The following is a 19,765-nucleotide window of genomic DNA, read 5'->3' on the forward strand; positions in this document are numbered from 1 at the left end:
AGTACGCCTGGTGCAGCCGCCCCGACCCCGGACTCCATTGCCGCCGCTTCGGGCGGGTGGTGTCTCGGATGGGAGTGCCGGATTAATGATTAGGCCACAGTGCCTTCAGGAGCTCTCGAACTAAGCAGTCGCCATGCTGGCTGCTAGCCACGCCCCTGCTGTGTCCTTTTTAACATATATTCCATTTATCAGCATTCCCAAAGTTATTACAAGAGTCAATCAAAGTAGAAGAAAAAGCACACCCAACACAATTCAAAGTTCAATCCATGGTGAAACCAGATAAGTCTTTTCCAAGTGATGAAAAAGGTCTGTTGCTGGTTCTTTGAGAGTTCTTGCAGTTGGCGTCGTTTTAGGTTCGCTGGGATCCTCAGAAAACGTATCAAAGTTAATGAAATAGCCAGAGGCAGTTCTGTTAATTGTTGGGATTGCATCAGGATTCGTTGAAAACGCTGGAACCACTTGATCACTTGTTACTTTGTTGTAGACAGGTGTTTCTTGATGAACTGGTACAAGTTCCAGAGCTTTGTTGCATAGTCCTTCTTTTCGCACTGCAGATTCTTCAAAGGTGATGAGTCTCTCAGTTTGAACCTCTTGGATAGTTGCCAGATTAGGGCGTCTGCTAAATTGTCGGAGTCCACTTGGCCTACTGCTTATGATCGGCCACATGATGTGGTTTGACCAGGTCAATGGACATGAAACCTGCTCTCCTTTTTACCAGCAAGGGGCAGCAGTAATACTGTTCTTGAACCGTGGATTACTAGGACAGGTACTGGTTGTCTGTAAGAAGGCCCAAATTCTTTCTTGTCCGGGATCTTTTCTCTGACTAGATCCCCAATCTTTGGAATCCAGACAGGCCTTGCTGGGATGGTTGGTGTCTCTTCAGTGGTTGTTGGCTTCAGGAACACGTTACTTTGTTTTGCTCTTATTTCATTTAAGTCCTGTAAAACAGCCAAACGGTCTTTGATATCAAAGGGTTTTTGGTCTGAAGTCTGACAATCGAGATCCGAAATTACCATTCTGGTCCCAAAAAGGACTTCATATGGAGTGATACCCCCTAGAGAACTTCTTGGCAGAATGTTAAGACTACGTTGGACACTTATTAGATGTTTGACCCACCCGTCACCCAAGCCTAATACCCTAGCTGTTGTAGATTGCTTTATGTTCAGTTTTTTTTCTCTCCACTATCGAATTTCCCTCAGAATGGTATGGACTAGAGTATCGCAATGCAACACCGAATTTGGCCATGGCCTCCTTGTACGCTCGAGAGCTAAATGCAGGACCCTGGTCAGAATGTAGCGTGCTGACTGCGTATGTGCCGATAAAGACTCGCAAATCTTTTCTAACAGTTTGACCGTCAGCCGAGCGCTGAGGCCACATCCAAATGAATCTTAAGCACAAATCCACTCCGACCATGATGTATTTATAGTTACCATCCCTCTGTAAGGGACCGCAGTGATCCAGGTAAACGCAAGCTAATGGTTTATCTGAAATTAACAGGGGCATCTGCGCAGAACGTTTCACTGTGGAGACTTTCATCTTTTGGCATATTTCACATTCTAAAACATAGTTTCGGGTATGTTTCCTTATGCGCAGCCACCAGTATCTCTGTTTTAATAATGATACTGTGGCGGAAACACCTGCGTGTGCAGAAGCGAGCCCTTCACGTGCTGCTAAGTTTAGTACTAATCTATGTTCCATGTTTGGAATTACTCTGTCCCCCACTCCAGGGATTTGAGCAAATGGAACATTGTTTGCATCAGTTATATATGAGTATTTGAGTGGAAAGCCTTTTGGTAATGTTTTTTTTTTTTTTTTTTTTTACCATTGTCTTTGCTTGATGCATTGACAGCTTGCATTATTTAGCCGTCTATTTTCATTTTTGAACGAGTGATTGCAGCTACGGAAGCCGTTTGGTCAGCTGCCTTTGCGGCTTCATCAGCCAATAAATTCCCTGCAACGTGAATGCCATCACGTTGATGACTCAGTGTATGTATCATGTGAGCATTTTGTAGTCAATGTCGTAACTGAACAACTTGTTCCCAAAGCAATTTATGCTTGATTGTACCACCTTTTGCATCTTTGTAACCGTTTTGAATCCAGTTTTGCAAGAATTGATTGTAAGATTGAACACAATAATACGAATTGCACACTGTGAGTGTGGGGAATTTGTGATCAATATTTTCAAGCGCCATCTTGAATGCTTGTAGTTCCAATAGATTGTGTTTTAGTGACCATTGGTCGGAATTTAGCGATCGCGTACGCCGCATTATAAGCTTGTTCCCCCCCCCCCCCCCCTGTAGTGGGCTGTGCTGATCTGTCAGTATACATTATACATTAATACTGCTCTAGAAGCAGAATTTCAGTAGGCAGAGGACATTCTTGTTCGTATTGTAGAAATGCTTGTGTTTTCAAATATGGGTTAAAAACGTCAACATCTGTTGCAGCAAGAGAATTAACCCATTGTATCTATCTTGGATGTAAAGCTTTAGCATTTGGAATGCTTGCTTTTGTCACTGCCTCTAAGGCAGGTACAGGTGTAACGACCATAATGCGCTTAACCTATGCGAGGGCTCTCTCTTTTGCTACTGCAGTTTGAACAGCTGTCCGAATTTTTTCTGTAGAAGTGCATTTGATTTCTGCTTGTGTGTACAAGTGTGATTTGTAAGCTATGGATTCTTTTTCACCTTCATTAAAAGTTAAGTACGTGAATCCGCATTGTCCTGGAATGATTCTGATCACTAAGTTACGTACGTTTACGCTTGTTTGCAAATGTTTTGTTGCTAACATGTCTGTTTGGAGTGAACGCCAAATTTCTGTGTGTTTTTGTGTCCAATTTACTGATTTGAAATCAGGTTTGATTAATTTTAGAGAAGTTTAACCCTTTCTGCGTAGTTTAGAATGTATGTTCTTCCGAAATTTAGGAAACCTAGAATCGACTGTAAGTTTGTCTGCGTTTTTGGAGGTTGGAGCAGCGCACATTTCTCTAGAAAGTTTGCTGCCAGGCTTTTGCCTTCACTTGAAAGTTCATATCCTAGGAAAAGGACGTTTAAATGGGAAATTCTAGATTTTTTTTTTTATTGAATTTGTACCCTTCAGAGGCGAAGCCCAATATTATGGTGTTCACCCTGTTCAAGTGCCTATCCAAGTCATCGTCTGTTAGATAGATGTCATCCACATATGATAGAGCTTCATCATCATACATTTGTAGTAACTCTGTTACCCTTGCTGAAAATAACCCAGGACTATTGGGAGACGACAGAATTAACGCTGTGTCCCCATAATTGAGAAAGCGGTCAAATACCTACTTTCTGGTGCAATGTTTTGACAGAAGAAACCGTTAGAAATATCGAATGTGGTTTTATATTTTTACGCACAATGTTATTCATTAGTGCTGCACTGTGTGCATTTTGTACTGCAAATGTTTTGCAACAAGAGTTTAGATGTCTGTAATCCATAACTAGACAATATATATTGTCTAGTTTGGAGACAGGAAACCAAGGATTGTTCATTGATGAGGTGCATGTTCCAATCACCCCCTGATATTCAAGTTGATCTAATATCTCCCTGACCTGTTTTGTAGCTTCTTGCTTAACTGGGTACTGCCTTTGTGCAGTTGGTTGATTTTTCAACTGGATTTTATGGTGAGGAGAATCCTCATCCCATCCTACATGATTTTTATATAATGCAGGAGCCTGGGCTACTGCCCATTTCCTGGCATAAGTATATTTTAAATGAAATGGAATGTGTTTAGAGAAAGCTGGCATAATGATGTCTTCGCCATGTGGGCACTCCCTGACAAATTGTGGTGGCCAGTCTTTTTCAGCTAGAAGTATATCATAACCCTTAGAGAGTCGCTCCCAAAAGAGTGCTCCCACTTTTCTTGGTATGTTCCCCACCATCCGGAGTGTTATTTCATATAACTTATGTGGACAACTAACCCAGGTATCTGCAGTTTCAACTTGAATGAATTCATTCAGGTCCACTGTCTCCAGATGATCCTTCAAATTCTTGCGAGCTATGGTGACTTCTGCTGCGCTGTCCAACATTGTTTGAGCCCATTCCCCGTTCTTGAGTTGTGTCCTCCAGATCCTCGGCATGTCTGATTTTTAGACCTGCTACCTTCTTTATGGTAAATTGAGTTTTTTTATTTTTCTGAACGTGTTGATCGTCTTTGGGCTTCACGCGTTCTTCCTTGTGTTCTGACCGTCCTCTTCTTTTGGATTTCTGTGACGAAGTCTGAAAGGTATGAGAGGAACATGTATCAGTATCTTGATATCTATCAGGTTTTCTCAAATTATCCCTATTCCTGAGGTTATACCTCCTTTCAGAAGGCTCCTTTTGAGGAGACCTACCTCGGGATTGAAAACGCTTCTCTTTAGAATTTTGTTTAGTGTTCTCCTACTGCTTTTTAGGAGGGGTGGGAGTGTTTTTAATAAAGACCTTTTTAGTACTTTCTGACAGTTGGGGTTTAACTGGTTTCCTACCCAAGCTATCTCTGCCTAATTCTTCATAGGATTTTTCAATTATTCTGGCCAGTTCTTGTGGTTGCTCAGTTACATCAAATTCCCTTAACTTTTGGTGGATCGCCACAGGAGCTGCTTCACCTTTAATATTAGCTAATATTATTGTTGAGACCTGTTTGAAATCTTTCAATAATTTCATACCTAGATTTAAAGCAGGCACTGCCCGTATTCGTTTTGAATCTGTTTCAGGCCATCTGGTATTACCGCCATAGACGGAACACCATGTGTTTTAGTGTAAATTGCAGCAAAGACTGTACCCCAAGTGTCGCAGTCCTCCAGGTGTGGTGCGATCCCCATTGGTAAACAGATTGTTAAAATTCTGTGTTTCCTATGAGGGGTAGTATTAGGAAATACTGCCTCGATTTGAGTAATTTTTTTAGCTATCCAGAATGGAATTTGTTCCCGTTTTGCGGGTAATTTACCAACGACCGAATGTGGAGTCTGTGGTGTAGTTTATTTTGTGTTCCTCTGGTGGGGGGGATGCTGTGGAATCATTATTGCTGGTTGGACTGTAAGAGTCCGCATGACATATTAAACCAATTGTCTATAGATTTTGATTAGCTCCTTTAGTTGAGCTCGTAGTTCCACATCTCCCATTATATTAATTTCAGGATGTTGTGTGTAGCTGGCTAATACCGGCCATGTTGCTCCTGGTCCACCTAGTGGACCGAGGCTGTTAATGTTATTTATATGTTTTAGGGCACCTTTAAACCAGAGCGCGTGCTCCTGGTAAGTTAGTGGAATTTCAATATCCTCGAAAGGAATGTATTCCTCTGGTGGTTCATCTTCTTTGTAGAAGTGAAACACTTTTGTTACTAGATTTGCTTCAGGGAAGACTATCCATGAATAGAATACCTCTGTCTGGTGATATTCATGTACCTCTATCACAAAAACTACCCTACCACCTCTTGCTGATAGGCCATTTCGTATAAGTTTTATAGTGATGGCTTTTCTTACATTTTCTGGAATGCTTATAGCATCCTCGTCTCTTTCATTAAAACCTGAAATGTTAAGAGCTGCATCGGCTTGATCAGCCGCAGCTCCACCGTTCTCGGTGTTGTTATCCCCGTTTAGGGACATTTTTGTTTAATGAAAGTTTGCAGAGCAAGTTTCAAGGAAACAAAGATAAGGTGCACAATATTTTGGAACACTGTATCCTTCAACGTTGAACAAACCAAAAACTAATACATAGGATTTTTTGTCCTACTCAGCTATGGCGGATATTATCCTTATACCCACTCCAGACGTCTATTGGAGTATTACGGAAAAAAGGGGTCTCTGAGAAAAGCATGACTGAGTTACTTTAGTATCTAGCGTTAAATTAGTTCCTTACCAAACGTTGGTCGCCATGTAGTGTAGTTCCTATATTCCCAAGAGGCTCTGCGCATTGGAATAATATATCCTATAGATTTGACGTAGGATTTATGTCAATAGGTCTCTATCGAATATACTAAACCTAATAGTGAGTGCCAGCTAGCTCAGAGGTCACTAGAAACGTTCTCGAATACACAAGAAGGGATTAGTTTCTGACAACCACATAAACATATGTTCTGCGTTACAAGAATACGTCAGCCTGCTCAGCAACCCCAACATTTTTTACCTAATCTCTGCTGATGACGGATACATATCCAGAAACACGTGTCCAGAGATGGCCAGCACTAATCTGCACCCACCTGGTGAAACACTCAGGACTTTCCAAGTGTACTCGTTTGTCGATCTGAACTGCATCTACCATGATGCCCAGGGGCGACTCTGCTGGGAGGTGAAGCAGTGTGCTCCCACACCAGTTTCTTACTTAAAGGCTCCCTCGAGCCGCTTTGAGCTGACGAGCTCGTGGAGAGGCACCTGCGCGCCTGGAGAGATACTGCGTTCCAAGAATACGGCAGCCTGCTCAGCAACCCCAAATAATTTTTCCTAATCTCTGCTGATGACGGATAAATATCCAGAAACACGTGTCCAGAGATGGCCAGCACTAATCTGCACCCACCTGGTGAAACACTCAAGACTTTCCAAGTGTACTCGCTTGTCGATCTGAACTGCATCTACCATGATGCCCAGGGGCGACTCTGCTGGGAGGTGAAGCAGTGTGCTCCCACAACTTTGTTTCCCAAGAATAAGAATATATCTCTCAGAGTCGTGGAAACAATAGATAACTAGTGTACTTAGTCAATCGTGCATGCTTCGTTTCTACAGAGTTGCAGAGAAATAGAGAGACAGGCGTTTCAATAAAAGGTTTATTGAACAGTCTTCTTTCTCATGCAAGAGAGGTGAACTGCTACAATTGTTAGGCAGAATGCAAAGTATAATGCGTACATCGAGAATAGTATTATGAAATAATACTGTAAGAGTTTTGTATGGTTTCTAAGTCACATAAAAATACACACATGAATGACATAGACTAAAATACTCAACTGGTGCTTGTAAAATACGCCTACCCCAATGTATCTAACCTAAGTCTAGTACGAGGGAAGAAGTAAGTGTTGTTTAGCATAGGTTGTAATTCTTTCCAAGAATCTACCAAAGGTTTCTCTAGGTTCTAATCAGCTCCATACCTTATTAGAATGAAGGAGGTCTGGTATCTCTTCCTGATCAGTGCGTCAGCTGGAGAGTCGGCTTCCTTCAGCACTTGCTGTAGCAAGCTGCGTCGGGCAAGTAGGTCTTTGAACTGCTCCCCCGAACCACCGTTTCTTGCTAAAGCAAGTGATGGTATATTTATACCTTGAAGGTGTTTAGGAATGCCATAGTTTGACGTAAAGTCGGGCATATGAACGTCATGAATGAACCCCTGGGGAATAGTTGTTCATGCATAATAATGAGTTTCTTGGAGAAATCAATATCCAGTGGTGCCACCGCAGGCAGTGGTATTAACACAACGGAGATCTCAGGGAGAACATGAGAATCTCCAGAGACACTGCAGCGGAACTGTCTTGGTGGAGTGTGCTGGGCAACCTGTCTCAAGCAAAGCCCTTTCAGTCTCCTCCGCCAGTGGCCACAGAGATCACGGATGCCTCCACTCTAGGGTGGGGGGGCTCATCTGAGGGATCTGGAGGTCTAAGGTCTTTGGCCTCCGGAGGAAAGGTTGCTTCACATCAACCTTTTGGAATTGCGGGCGATTCGTTTGGCACTAAAGGCCTGCCGTCCTTTCCTTATGCGGTCAGTCAGTTTAGGTCCTGAAGGACAACACTACTGCGAAGTAGTACAACAAACAGGGAGATGTATGGGTCATATCGTCTCTGCAGAGAGGCTCTGTGAGCCTGGTCCTGGGCTCAGGGCCATCAGATTTGTGTAGTGGAAAATCATCTGGCCGGTGTGCTAAATGTTCGTGCGGACAGTCTCAGTCAGCATTACTCGGCCGATCACGAGTGGTGGCTTTATCCTGAGGTGGTCCATCTCGTCTTCAAGATGTGGGGATTTCCTCGTTTGGACCTTTTTGCCACTCGCGAGAACGCGCACTGCCCATTGTTCTGCAGTCTCCAGTTTCCGATGCAGGGAGCGTTGGGGGACGTGTTTCAGTTGGATTGGAGTTCGCAGCTCCTTTACACATTTCCCCCATTTCCTTGATTTCTCGAGTTCTGAGGAAGGTTCTCCAAGACCGTAGCCAAGGTATATTGATCGCTCCGGATTGGCCAAGAAGGGTGTGGTACACAGATCTACTTCACCTCTCATCGCACCCACCGCTCCATCGTCCTCTCAGGGTAGACCTCCTCTAGCAGTCGCAGGGGCAGGTTCTACACCCCCACCTGAGTTCTTTCTCTCTCCCACCGGATATGGTGGATGTAATTTTATCATCCAGGAGACACTCCAAGTGTATTTATTCCTCTCGGTGGTCCAAATTTGTGAAGTGGTGTGGAGAGAGGTCCATTGATCCTTTGAAGGCACATTTGTCTGATGTACTGAGTTTCTCTCTTTCTTTGGCTCAGCAGAGTTGAGCTGTGGCTACAGTAAAAGGTTATTTGGCGACTTTCACTTGTTTGCCGGACCAGCCATCTCTGTTTAAATCTCCAGTTGTTATGAGGTTCATTAAGGGCCTAACCAATAAGTTTCCTCCCACTCCTTTCATTATGCCCAAGTGGGATTTGAATCTTGTTCTTACGTTTTTGAAGGGTTCTCCTTTTGAGCCTCTTCATAGTTGTCCTTTGAGGCTTCTTTCTTTCATAACGGTCTTTTTGATTGCTATTACCTCGGCCAGGAGGGTAAGTGTGCTTCAGGTTCTTAGTTTTAAACCTCCATTCTTTACCATTCATGCAGAAAAGATGGTTCTTAGGACCAGGGCTGCTTTCCTGCCTAAGGTTGTCACTCCTTGTCCATTTGGGACAGTCTATTACCTTACCTACCTTCTATCCTCCCCCTCACCCTTCCAAGGAGGAGGAGAGACTTCATCGTCTTTACCCTAAGAGGGCGGTCAGTTTTTACCTGGACAGGACCAGGGATTTAAGGCTGGATGATCATCTCTTCCTGGGCTACATTGGACGGATAAAAGGAAAAGCTGTCCACAAACAAACACTCTCCAGGTGGATCATCTTGTGTATCAAGATCTGCTATGCCCTGGCCAAGAAGGAGCCGCCTGCAGGTATCAGAGCTCATTCCACCAGAGCGAAGTCATCTTCTTCTACTTTGGCTAGAGGTGTTCCTGTTGTTGATATTTGTAAGGCAGCAACATGGGCCTCCCTCCACACCTTTGCGAAGTATTACTGCTTGGATTCTGAGGTTAGAAGGGACAGCCATTTTGCACATTCTGTTCTGCAAGATTTTTTGGTATAGTCAGGTAGATACACTCCTCCGGGAGAGGAACGGCTTTGGGATTCAATTCAAAAGGTGAGGAATCCACAGGTAGATGTATCCATCAGAAGAACAAGTTACTTACCTTCAGTAACGCTTTTTCTGGTGGATACAGTATCTTTCTGTGGATTACTCACTGACCCACCCGCCTCCCGTTGTCCTCCTGTTTCTACCAAAAAAGTTATAACTGTTTGACATGAATGTTTTTAATATGTAGTTTTCATGCTTACAGTTTGCTGCTAGGAAATGGTTTGTTTATTGTTTTGTTTCCAATCTGTTGATGTATATACTATGTGTTTTGTATATATATATTATGTATACTGTGTATACTTGTGAAAATGTTGTCGGTCCGCCCGTTTGCCTCGAGGGCACATAAAAAATGGGTGGAACTGACGCCGGCACGCCAACGAGGTCTTCTTATGGCCCCGTTGACGCCATACGGAGTTGCGAGCGGAGCCGTGCTATTATGACGTCCTCGTCAACATGGAAGAGCTAGGAAAAGAATTTCTGCGAATTGGTGGCACAGGGGTAATTCAAAAGGTGAGGAATCCACAGGCAGATACTATATCCACCAGAAAAGGTGTTACCGAAGGCAAGTAACTTGTTCTTCAGTACCATCTTTTCGGAATCTCCTGCTCTTGTTTTATGCCTGTGCCCAATGGGGATGAGCTCATTACAGGATCATATTGTGCTATAGTAGCGTTTAAAGGGCACTTTCCTACCGTACCCAAGCTTCAAAACTTGCTTCATTTTTTTTTATGTGTGGTTGAAAGTTGTTTGCTGAGTATTAGCCTATTGCTAGCATGTTTTGATGTTGTTTGTGAGGTTAGTAAGTGTGCTTTAATCATGTGGCAGCATGCAGGTAACAGACCATTATTGAATGAGGTAAGATGAGTAAGAGTGAGAGAGGTAGGAAGACAATTTGTGTATACAAACCAGTAGATCTTGTAGCCTGAAATAAGCTGGAATCGTGTTTTACAGAAAAGGCAGGTCTTCATTGCTGCTTAGAATTCTAGGTGATTGTTGATTATCCTTATTATTTTGCAAAATGTGTTCCGGAGGTTGTTTTTTTGTACAGAAAAAGATCTCCTAATAATCCAAGTTATTTTGAACGGGGGAATAATTGAGGATCTGGTCATTCTGGAGCTAAAGTTCACCTTTTGACTGTAGAGACTGAGTGGACAGTAGAAAAATAGATCTAGTACCATTAGTTGCTGATGGGTTCTTTTTTTGTTCAAGTATCTTTATTGCTTATCTAAAAAGAAATACTTTTGTAGTACAGTAGCAATAATGCAAATCAGAATTAAATATATAATAAATAGTAACAAAGAGTTAAAAAAATAATTATATTGCCAAAAACTACTAAAATGGGATGTGAAAAATGACAAAATTATCATTCCAAAATGATCAGCTAAATATCATGACTAATAATAAATATTAATAATACATAAAATATTGAATATAGATCCCAGACATATGGAATAAATGAGGCGCCAACATATATCACAGCAGAGACATATGTTCGTAGTATTGCTTAATGGATAAGCAACATCAGCGAGAGAAAAAGGAAAGCAAAGAAAAAGAAAGAGAAGAAAGAGTACTAGAGAAAAGGAGTAAGACGGAAGGGACACCTGCTTCATCATAAGAAAATAAATTAAGAAATGGAATCAAAGGGATATTGAGCAACCAAACCCTGAGAGAACAAGTTCATATAGTTATCCAGAGACCGCCAAACATTACTAGAAATTGAAGGTGAATAATGCTTCTTTTCAACAAAAGTATGAGCTCCACGAAGATATGAAACTGATGCCCACCAGGTATGATAAGACAGGAGATGACAAGATTTCCATTCTGTGAGTATAAAGGATAAAAGTAAGTCTAAGAGCTCCAAATCCGTATTACCAAAGTTAAAGGAACAACGGTAGGCCATGGGCCTAGCAAAATCATAGCTAAGGAGAGAACTATAGATGTATTAAAGATTAGTGATAAATGTTTCTGTATCGGGCCCCACATTTTTTTTGATAGCGTACATTCAAAAAACGTAAGTTGATGGGTGCCTGGTACCAACTACAGTTCCAACAAAGATCACTATCTCGTAACTTCAACTTATGTAAACAAGCACACTTCTTATTCTCGTTTCCGGGTTAGAAACACTTGGTGAAAGAGTTTTAAGATCATTACGAATTGCAGCCACCTCTATCTGAAGTAAGTCAGTGTTCTTTTTGGTACTTTGTGAAATATCATGAACAGTATTGAGCTTAAGTAAAATCGCTTCTAAAATTGAGGTAGACCCAAGTCTACCCTTAACTGGTAATTCCGGAATACCATTAGTTTCTGATGGGTTTTCTGAAAGCGATTATCATTTTGGCGGGTACAGGGTTTTGTGATCAGGTGTAATATGGTAGTCTCATCTCAGGTTTAGGATTTGTTGTAGTCTGATGATTAGGTTTTTGGGGAATCTAAGGTAGAGCCCGTTGGCATAGTCATTACATGATAGCATTACCATTCCGCAGTCCTGGACCCCGTAAGGGAAGCCCAGGTGAGGAAAGAGGCAGTGTCATGGTGTTTGTGATTAGTCATCATGATGTGTTGTTAAATTGTTTTACCTGTCGAGAAAAACTCTGTATGCACACTGGCACTATAGAAAGGGAACAGGTGGGGCCTGGGTTGCTCTTGTATCTCTTATCCCTACCCTATTCTCCTGCTATTTTAACGGCTGGATTTTTCATCTGGTGAAATTAGGCCTGGTGGTCCCGCACCATTAAAAAGCAGGTGCAGGAATTCAGCACCACGCAACTTATCAAGCCACAGTAGGTAGCAACAATTATCTTAAGAGCTGTGCAAAAACCACACCATTTTCACTTCAGAACATGAGGGCTGGTTAGTTTGAGAATCAAGAGTTCCCATTTCTCTTTTTAGCCAGTCATGGTGGCCTTCGGGTTATATCTTCCCTTCAAGAGCCCCTGGCATGCCTGAATGTTAACATTCACAATGTGCATTAACTGAGTCATTTTCCTTTTAGTTCCAGTTCACGTGGCTGGGGGAGTGGACACATGTCATGGGACCAGTAGTGATTCCAAACTGGTGTTTCAAAATGTGTTTGTAATGAGCTAACTGGTAACAAGAGTTAACTGGTACCAAGAGTTAAAATGGTACATCATAGAGTACACTCATTTGATACCACAAAATGGTGGGGCCTGTTCCTTGTAAGTGACTGATTGTAGTCACATTTTCTCTCATTACTCTTCACTGGTTTTATGTCATAGCAGTGAAAACAGAAGTCGTTTTACACTGCGGCAGTGTTAGACCTGGATCAACCAGTCTACATAGGGTAGCCTGGCACAGAGGGGGTAAGACTAAACTCCGAGGCAAATTATGTTAAGCTTGCATCACACTGCGTACAGTAACTCAGCACCCATCCACCAAAAAGAAAGACTCTACACCAGTTTAGAAAAATATGGTCTGTTTTATAAAACTCTCTTCAGTTTCTCTTTGTTTTATACCAGATTTTTCAATTCAGTGCAACAAATAATTCTTCAATCATGTATTGACATTTACAAGGTTTCATTTCGCATCTCTTGTTATCTCTTCTTATTCAAGAGGAAGGGTTTCTAGAATTCACCCTATACCTCCCTGTTTCAGAATTAATACCACAGTACAAATGCGGAGGACATTCAGAATAGAGCTCTCCTAAGAGGTACTGATTCATACATTACCCTCGGGTATACAGGGTCAACACAGGCTAGAGATTACCAGTTGCCTAGCACCTTTTCCCTTTTTTTTCCCTCTTTTGCCACTAGCTCACTCAGCTGCACATCAGAAGAAAACAGGCAGGTTATTCACACATTTCCCTTTTTCCACAGGAGATATTTTACTCTTGCAGAGGATGACCTGTCTACCATACAAACATTTCTGTGCCCGGTATATTCAACATAAGGGTATTCCCTGATCTCTGCTTTAGCCCTTTGGTCCCACTCTCCAGTAATTGCATAGCCTAACTGAAACTCTCCCACTCTTCAAGTACGGCAGTTCCAGGAATGATTAGGTCGAATTCCTATGGAATGCTGAACACGTTGCTGTTGGACCGTTCTTCGGCACCTCAGGCATGAATGTCACGGTTTAAGTCCCCAGCTCGTCACCCACCAAAGCCAAGGTCCGATCGTTCTTGCCTCCACCCTCTCCCCGAGTAAACTCCCAGCTTACTTCAGTATTGGTGTGTGGTCACTCGAGTTCTAGGCAGCCCCCGGTCTGTGTTTTTGAACCTGGAGAAGCTCCGCTGAGGGTTGGTTTCTCTTGCCTTCTTCCTCTCACGAAGCGGGGTTCAGGCGTTCTTCTCTCTGTGATCCGGCAGTGGCGTGTGAACGAACTTCCGCGGACCTTCCCTCGCTGGCTCCGCCCGCGATAAGCTCCGCCTTCGGCCGGCCTCCTCCAGCTCTGGTGCGCCTTCTCTGTCGCTGCCGCTGGCTCCCTGCTCCAAGCCTCTGCCTTCGTCCGGCCTCCCTCACCGCTGGTCCGCCTTCTCCGACGTCACCTCAGGTTCTCTCCAGGGTTCAACAAGACCCCCCCGGGCCCCGCTACCTCTGTCACAGCGGAAGGAATTCACGCCAGGGTAGGCACCTCCTCGCAGAAGGGTCGTCAGCTGACTCCAGAATTTCCCCACACGGTGAGTCCTTTTTCCCTCACGTGACGCGATTACGATAGCTTGGGCTCACAGCGCTGCTGACTAATTCCCCACAACAATTCAAAGGGGCAATTTAGACGTACTGCTGCAATAGATGTCCCTTCAGAGCTAATTCTCTTCAGCTCTTCAGTAGTAACACGGATAGAGGTCCCAGAAGGATTGAAGTAAAACGGGGGTCTCTAGAAGATTAGAGGTAATTCTGCAAAGGCGGGGATTGGTCAACTCAAGAGGGGTCATGTCAGTATAGGAAAGCAGCCGGCCCACAGGTCGATCTAACCCCTTTATAGTGCGTTATCCTCCTCACTAAGTCGCCTCTCTCCTCGCCAGTTCCACCCCAACCTCTCTCTGGTCACTTCTCACTCCAACAAAATGGCCGCCCTGGGTCTGACCCTTTTATAGACTGGCCCTGAGTTTCAGAACCAGCTGGAAGGTTCTAGAGCCTTCCCAGTGTAGTCATATGGTGTAAGTCTCTGGGGTAAAAAGAATGTGGCAGTTACGAGCCACCATTTTGTGACTCTGGTTTCACCATCTCAAGAGGAGGACTAGGCCTCAAAAAGAAAAATATATATATATGGTCAAGGTAGCACCTAACCCCCTTGGACAACACCAAAAATTCCAGTGAACATAAAAAGGAAAAGCATTAGGAGGCAAAAAGGGACAAAATAAATAAACCATGAGGAGGGACCACCCAAAGGGCCGACAGGTCTAACAGGCAGCATCACCCAGAGGCGTTCTATCTTTCCTGGTCTTCCCTTGCCTCTCTTGCACATCTCTAGGGACCCCAGTAAAACTCTGCAGACAGTAGGCTGCAGACCATGGTAGCAATGAAACTGATGAAGTGTGTTACCCCCAGTCTCACCTGAAGAGCAGAGAGCATGACGTCAGGTGGGTTGATATAGCAAAAGGCCTAGATATTGGTTGAGAACATGGTCTCAGGTTCCAAGTAACATCATAGAACATTCGAGCTTTATATGTTAATATGATTTAGCTTGGAACCTCTCAGCGTAAAACAGTCCCATAATGTACAGCTACTAATACTTCTATATATCATGTGCAAGATACAAACTAAGAGGTAGTGATCAATAGCAGTATTCTCTTTGTTTTGAGGAGAGTATTTTTAACATGCCTTTGAGCCAGGTCTATAGGCTTTAACAGAACTTGCATTTTGAATGGGTAACTCAATGCTTTAGGTAACTGGTGGAGAGATAACTTAGCTTCTGGTTCCTTATTGCACTGCATTGCTGCACATTGTTCCCGATCGCCATTCTAAATGTATTGGTTGAAATGCATATTTTTATTGTTGTATGTACCCTTTTATTTCTACCAGGAGATATTTTGATTAAAATCGGACATGCTAATGTACTCGGGTGCACACTTCGAGAAGTCAGACGTTCGTTAGCCAATACTCCTGTTGGAACTGGTCTCCAGATCATGGTTTACAGAGACCTTGTTGATATCCCAAAAGAATGGGAAGATGAAGCTGATTTACATCCTGAACCTCCACAAAGGTAAGTCACGTTGAAAATATGTAGCGTGCTACAGGTTTGCTGAAAGGAACTTATAGCGTACTAAATCATAGCATTCTGCTAATAAATGGCTCAGCAGTTGAATACTACTTGCTTAGTAGCAACATACTTAGGGCAGTCACTCAAACCTGAGGTAATTAGATCACGTTCATGAATGACAGAGCCACTCCTTAGTAAACAACCTTTTTCCGTGAAGTCCCAAGACTTAGGCCAGGCAAAAGCAAAATTTCATTACAAGAACGGAGGCTACATTATGCATTATTCCTTTAATGCAGTCCAAGCAGCCACTTACATCACAATATTAAAAGGTTCCAGAATAGAACAATAGCAACACATGACAGACATGAGCCATCAGCAATCTCCCTCTTTTAAATGCGGCTCCAAGCATATAAGTTCATTTTCCTTCATTACCATAAATAATTTTTATCTCTATTTTGAAGTTTCCTAGTGTGTGGCTTATCCCCACCCCCCTTCCTACTGCCTCTATACCGATCTCCAATTTACGGAGGTCTCCCTACACCCCATTCCCTTTTTTTTCCCTCTTTTGCCACTAGCTCACTCAGCTGCACATCAGAAGAAAACAGGCAGGTTATTCACACATTTCCCTTTTTCCACAGGAGATATTTTACTCTTGCAGAGGATGACCTGTCTACCATACAAACATTTCTGTGCCTGGTATATTCAACATAAGGGTATTCCCTGATCTCTGCTTTAGCCCTTTGGTCCCACTCTCCAGTAATTGCATAGCCTAACTGAAACTCTCCCACTCTTCAAGTACGGCAGTTCCAGGAATGATTAGGTCGAATTCCTATGGAATGCTGAACACGTTGCTGTTGGACCGTTCTTCGGCACCTCAGGCATGAATGTCACGGTTTAAGTCCCCAGCTCGTCACCCACCAAAGCCAAGGTCCGATCGTTCTTGCCTCCACCCTCTCCCCGAGTAAACTCCCAGCTTACTTCAGTATTGGTGTGTGGTCACTCGAGTTCTAGGCAGCCCCCGGTCTGTGTTTTTGAACCTGGAGAAGCTCCGCTGAGGGTTGGTTTCTCTTGCCTTCTTCCTCTCACGAAGCGGGGTTCAGGCGTTCTTCTCTCTGTGATCCGGCAGTGGCGTGTGAACGAACTTCCGCGGACCTTCCCTCGCTGGCTCCGCCCGCGATAAGCTCCGCCTTCGGCCGGCCTCCTCCAGCTCTGGTGCGCCTTCTCTGTCGCTGCCGCTGGCTCCCTGCTCCAAGCCTCTGCCTTCGTCCGGCCTCCCTCACCGCTGGTCCGCCTTCTCCGACGTCACCTCAGGTTCTCTCCAGGGTTCAACAAGACCCCCCCGGGCCCCGCTACCTCTGTCACAGCGGAAGGAATTCACGCCAGGGTAGGCACCTCCTCGCAGAAGGGTCGTCAGCTGACTCCAGAATTTCCCCACACGGTGAGTCCTTTTTCCCTCACGTGACGCGATTACGATAGCTTGGGCTCACAGCGCTGCTGACTAATTCCCCACAACAATTCAAAGGGGCAATTTAGACGTACTGCTGCAATAGATGTCCCTTCAGAGCTAATTCTCTTCAGCTCTTCAGTAGTAACACGGATAGAGGTCCCAGAAGGATTGAAGTAAAACGGGTAATCGCGTCACGTGAGGGAAAAAGGACTCACCGTGTGGGGAAATTCTGGAGTCAGCTGACGACCCTTCTGCGAGGAGGTGCCTACCCTGGCGTGAATTCCTTCCGCTGTGACAGAGGTAGCGGGGCCTTGCATGACTGACCAGATTAACCTGCCTTTTCTTTCAGCTTATGTACTATTTCTAATGTTTGAATATATTTAAAGATTTTTAGATGTTTAATCGAACCTTAGTATTTTGTTTTTTGTGTAAATGATTATTCTTCAATTTCATCCTTTTTCTACTTCCTCATGCCGTAATGAGCTTACCTAATGTCTTTGTTTAACTCCTGTTTTTCACCTCTTTCCACCGATGCACGCTGCACACTCCAACGTGGCTCTGCATCGCTACCTTTTATTATTTAGGATTTCATCTCCAAGTTGTTTTTGTTTTACAAACGTATTCATAAAAAAGGGGTTTTAGCAGGAATCCTCATTTAAATGGCCTTTTCAACATTCTATAACAAAATTATTTATAATGAGAGGAATTATTCTCTTGAAATTCCTTCATCTATAAACCTTGTCACTATTATTAAGGGAAATCCTCCCTAATTATTTCTCAATAAAAGAGCTTTACCACTTTTTTACAAGTTAACATTCCCTATATACCATGCCCGACTCTGACTCAGACAAGGCTTCTGCCCCTACTCCTAACTTAGACAACGAAACCCTGCAAAAAAATCCTTAATAAGGAATTGAGGTCCTGCATTTTTGAGACCTTAAGTCAGATCATGTCCTCTTAAAGGTCACTCCCTGATGAGAACAACATCTCAGAAATTCCAAACCTCTAGTCTGAAAAGATCAATGAATTAAGGGGAAAAAGACTAAAGAAAAGTAAAAACATTGATAAGAGCAATATAGGAGGTCCAAGCACCTCATCAATTCAGGGAGGTCTTAGCACCTTAAATTCTAATGGAGGTCCTCGCACCTCAAACTCCCAAGGTGTCCTTAGCGGCACAACTTATCTGGGTGTCCGTAGCGGCACAACTTATGTGGGTGTCCTTAGCGGCACAACTTATCTGGGTGTCCTTAGCGGCACAACTTATCTGGGTGTCCGTAGCGGCACAACTTATGTGGGTGTCCTTAGCGGCACAACTTATCTGGGTGTCCTTAGCGGCACAACTTATCTGGGTGTCCGTTGCGGCACAACTTATCTGGGTGTCCTTAGCGGCACAAAACATCTGGGTGTCCCTAGCGGCACAAAATATCATAATGCTCTTTACAATATGGGAGATAACAAATCTAATGATATAGAATCCTCATACACACCTGATGAGTATGTCCTTGATCTTGATGAAGATGATCCAGAATTTTACAATCCATAAGAGGAAATCCCATCATCCTCTAAGGACATTATCCTTGACCCCTTAGGGGAAGAAATGTTTTCCCCATTAAATCTGAAACGCCCAAGAAGTTCTGAGTGGTTCCCTCAGGACCATCTCGCAAAATTTAAAAGAAAATGAGATCTTGTATTTTAGATACTTTAAAGGAGGGTATGTCCTCTAAAAAAAAAAAAAGGGCTAACTTGTTCTCAACCCCCCAGTTATTACCCAGGGTAAAAAAAATGAATTATTCCGAGCCTTATACTAAGAGCACCATGGGAGGTCATAGCACCTCAAATGAGTTGAGAGGTCGTAGCACCTCATTCATGAAGGGATGTCCCTGCACCTCAAATTTGAAAGGTGTCGCTAGCGGCAAACTTTACTTCGGTGTCCTAAGCGGCACAAATTACGATGGTGTCCTCCGCGTCATGTCTTACATGGGGTTCCCTAGTGGCAAAAAAGACCGGTGTGCTCATTATATTACAGACTCTGATTCAGACAATGAGGATGTCTTACCTGACCCTTTGGATGAATTTGTCCTTGATTTGGACAGTGATGAGGACGTTGATTTTAACAAAGAGCTTAATGATGACTCGCCATCCTCATCTAAAGATGTCTTCTCAACATACTGGGACCTTTAGCCAGAATCCTAGATTCCACAGAAGACAGCCACATCAATGGCACCCCTCTCAACACCAATCTCATCAGGGGATAGAGCCAGAGAGCATTAATTCTCCTGGGTTATGCCAACCCTAGCATTAATGCAGAAAGACAAAGAGCCATTTTGACTAAAATAAATCCAAAACTAACTGACACGGCGGATAAAGAATCCTCGCAAAAGCCAAAAGGTTTACTCTTTAAATCGTTTATGATAGATTGGACTCAAATACCTTTACAAACTTCTTTCCAAAGAGCCATGCCTTTCTCTCCAGAGCAACAAAAAATAATAGAGAAGCAGATCTCCTTTATGCTTCAGAAAGGACACATAATAGAGGTCCCGTTAGAAACTTTAAGATGTATAAGTACGCTCTTTCTTGTTAAAAAGAAAGACAAAGGTTGGAGACCTGTCATACACTTAAGAGAACTAAACAAATATTTGGTTTACAGACACTTCAAGATGGAGGGCATCCATCTCTTGAGGGAGTTACCTCTAGAGGGAGACTGGCTAGTCAAACTAGACCTAAATCATGCTTATTTCATCATTCCTATGGCTGAATCCCACCAACCCATTCTTCAATTTGTCTAGGAAAAATCACCTTTACCAATTTCAGGCTCTCCCCTTTGGACTCT

General features: G+C 43.4%; 1 protein-coding gene across 3 annotated transcripts in view; it reads left to right on the forward strand.

Moving 5' to 3' along the window:
* PDZD9 (PDZ domain containing 9) overlaps positions 1-19,765 on the forward strand; it is a 225,768-nt gene that overhangs the window by 143,136 nt on the left and 62,867 nt on the right. For all 3 annotated transcript variants that reach the window (XM_078664204.1, XM_078664203.1, XM_078664205.1), the window contains exon 3: positions 15,311-15,491. In XM_078664204.1, coding sequence (XP_078520330.1) covers positions 15,311-15,491 — 181 coding nt within the window. The remainder of the gene's footprint in view (positions 1-15,310; positions 15,492-19,765) is intronic.

Source organism: Lissotriton helveticus, chromosome 10, assembly GCF_964261635.1.
Source record: "Lissotriton helveticus chromosome 10, aLisHel1.1, whole genome shotgun sequence".
Lineage (NCBI taxonomy): Eukaryota > Metazoa > Chordata > Amphibia > Caudata > Salamandridae > Lissotriton > Lissotriton helveticus.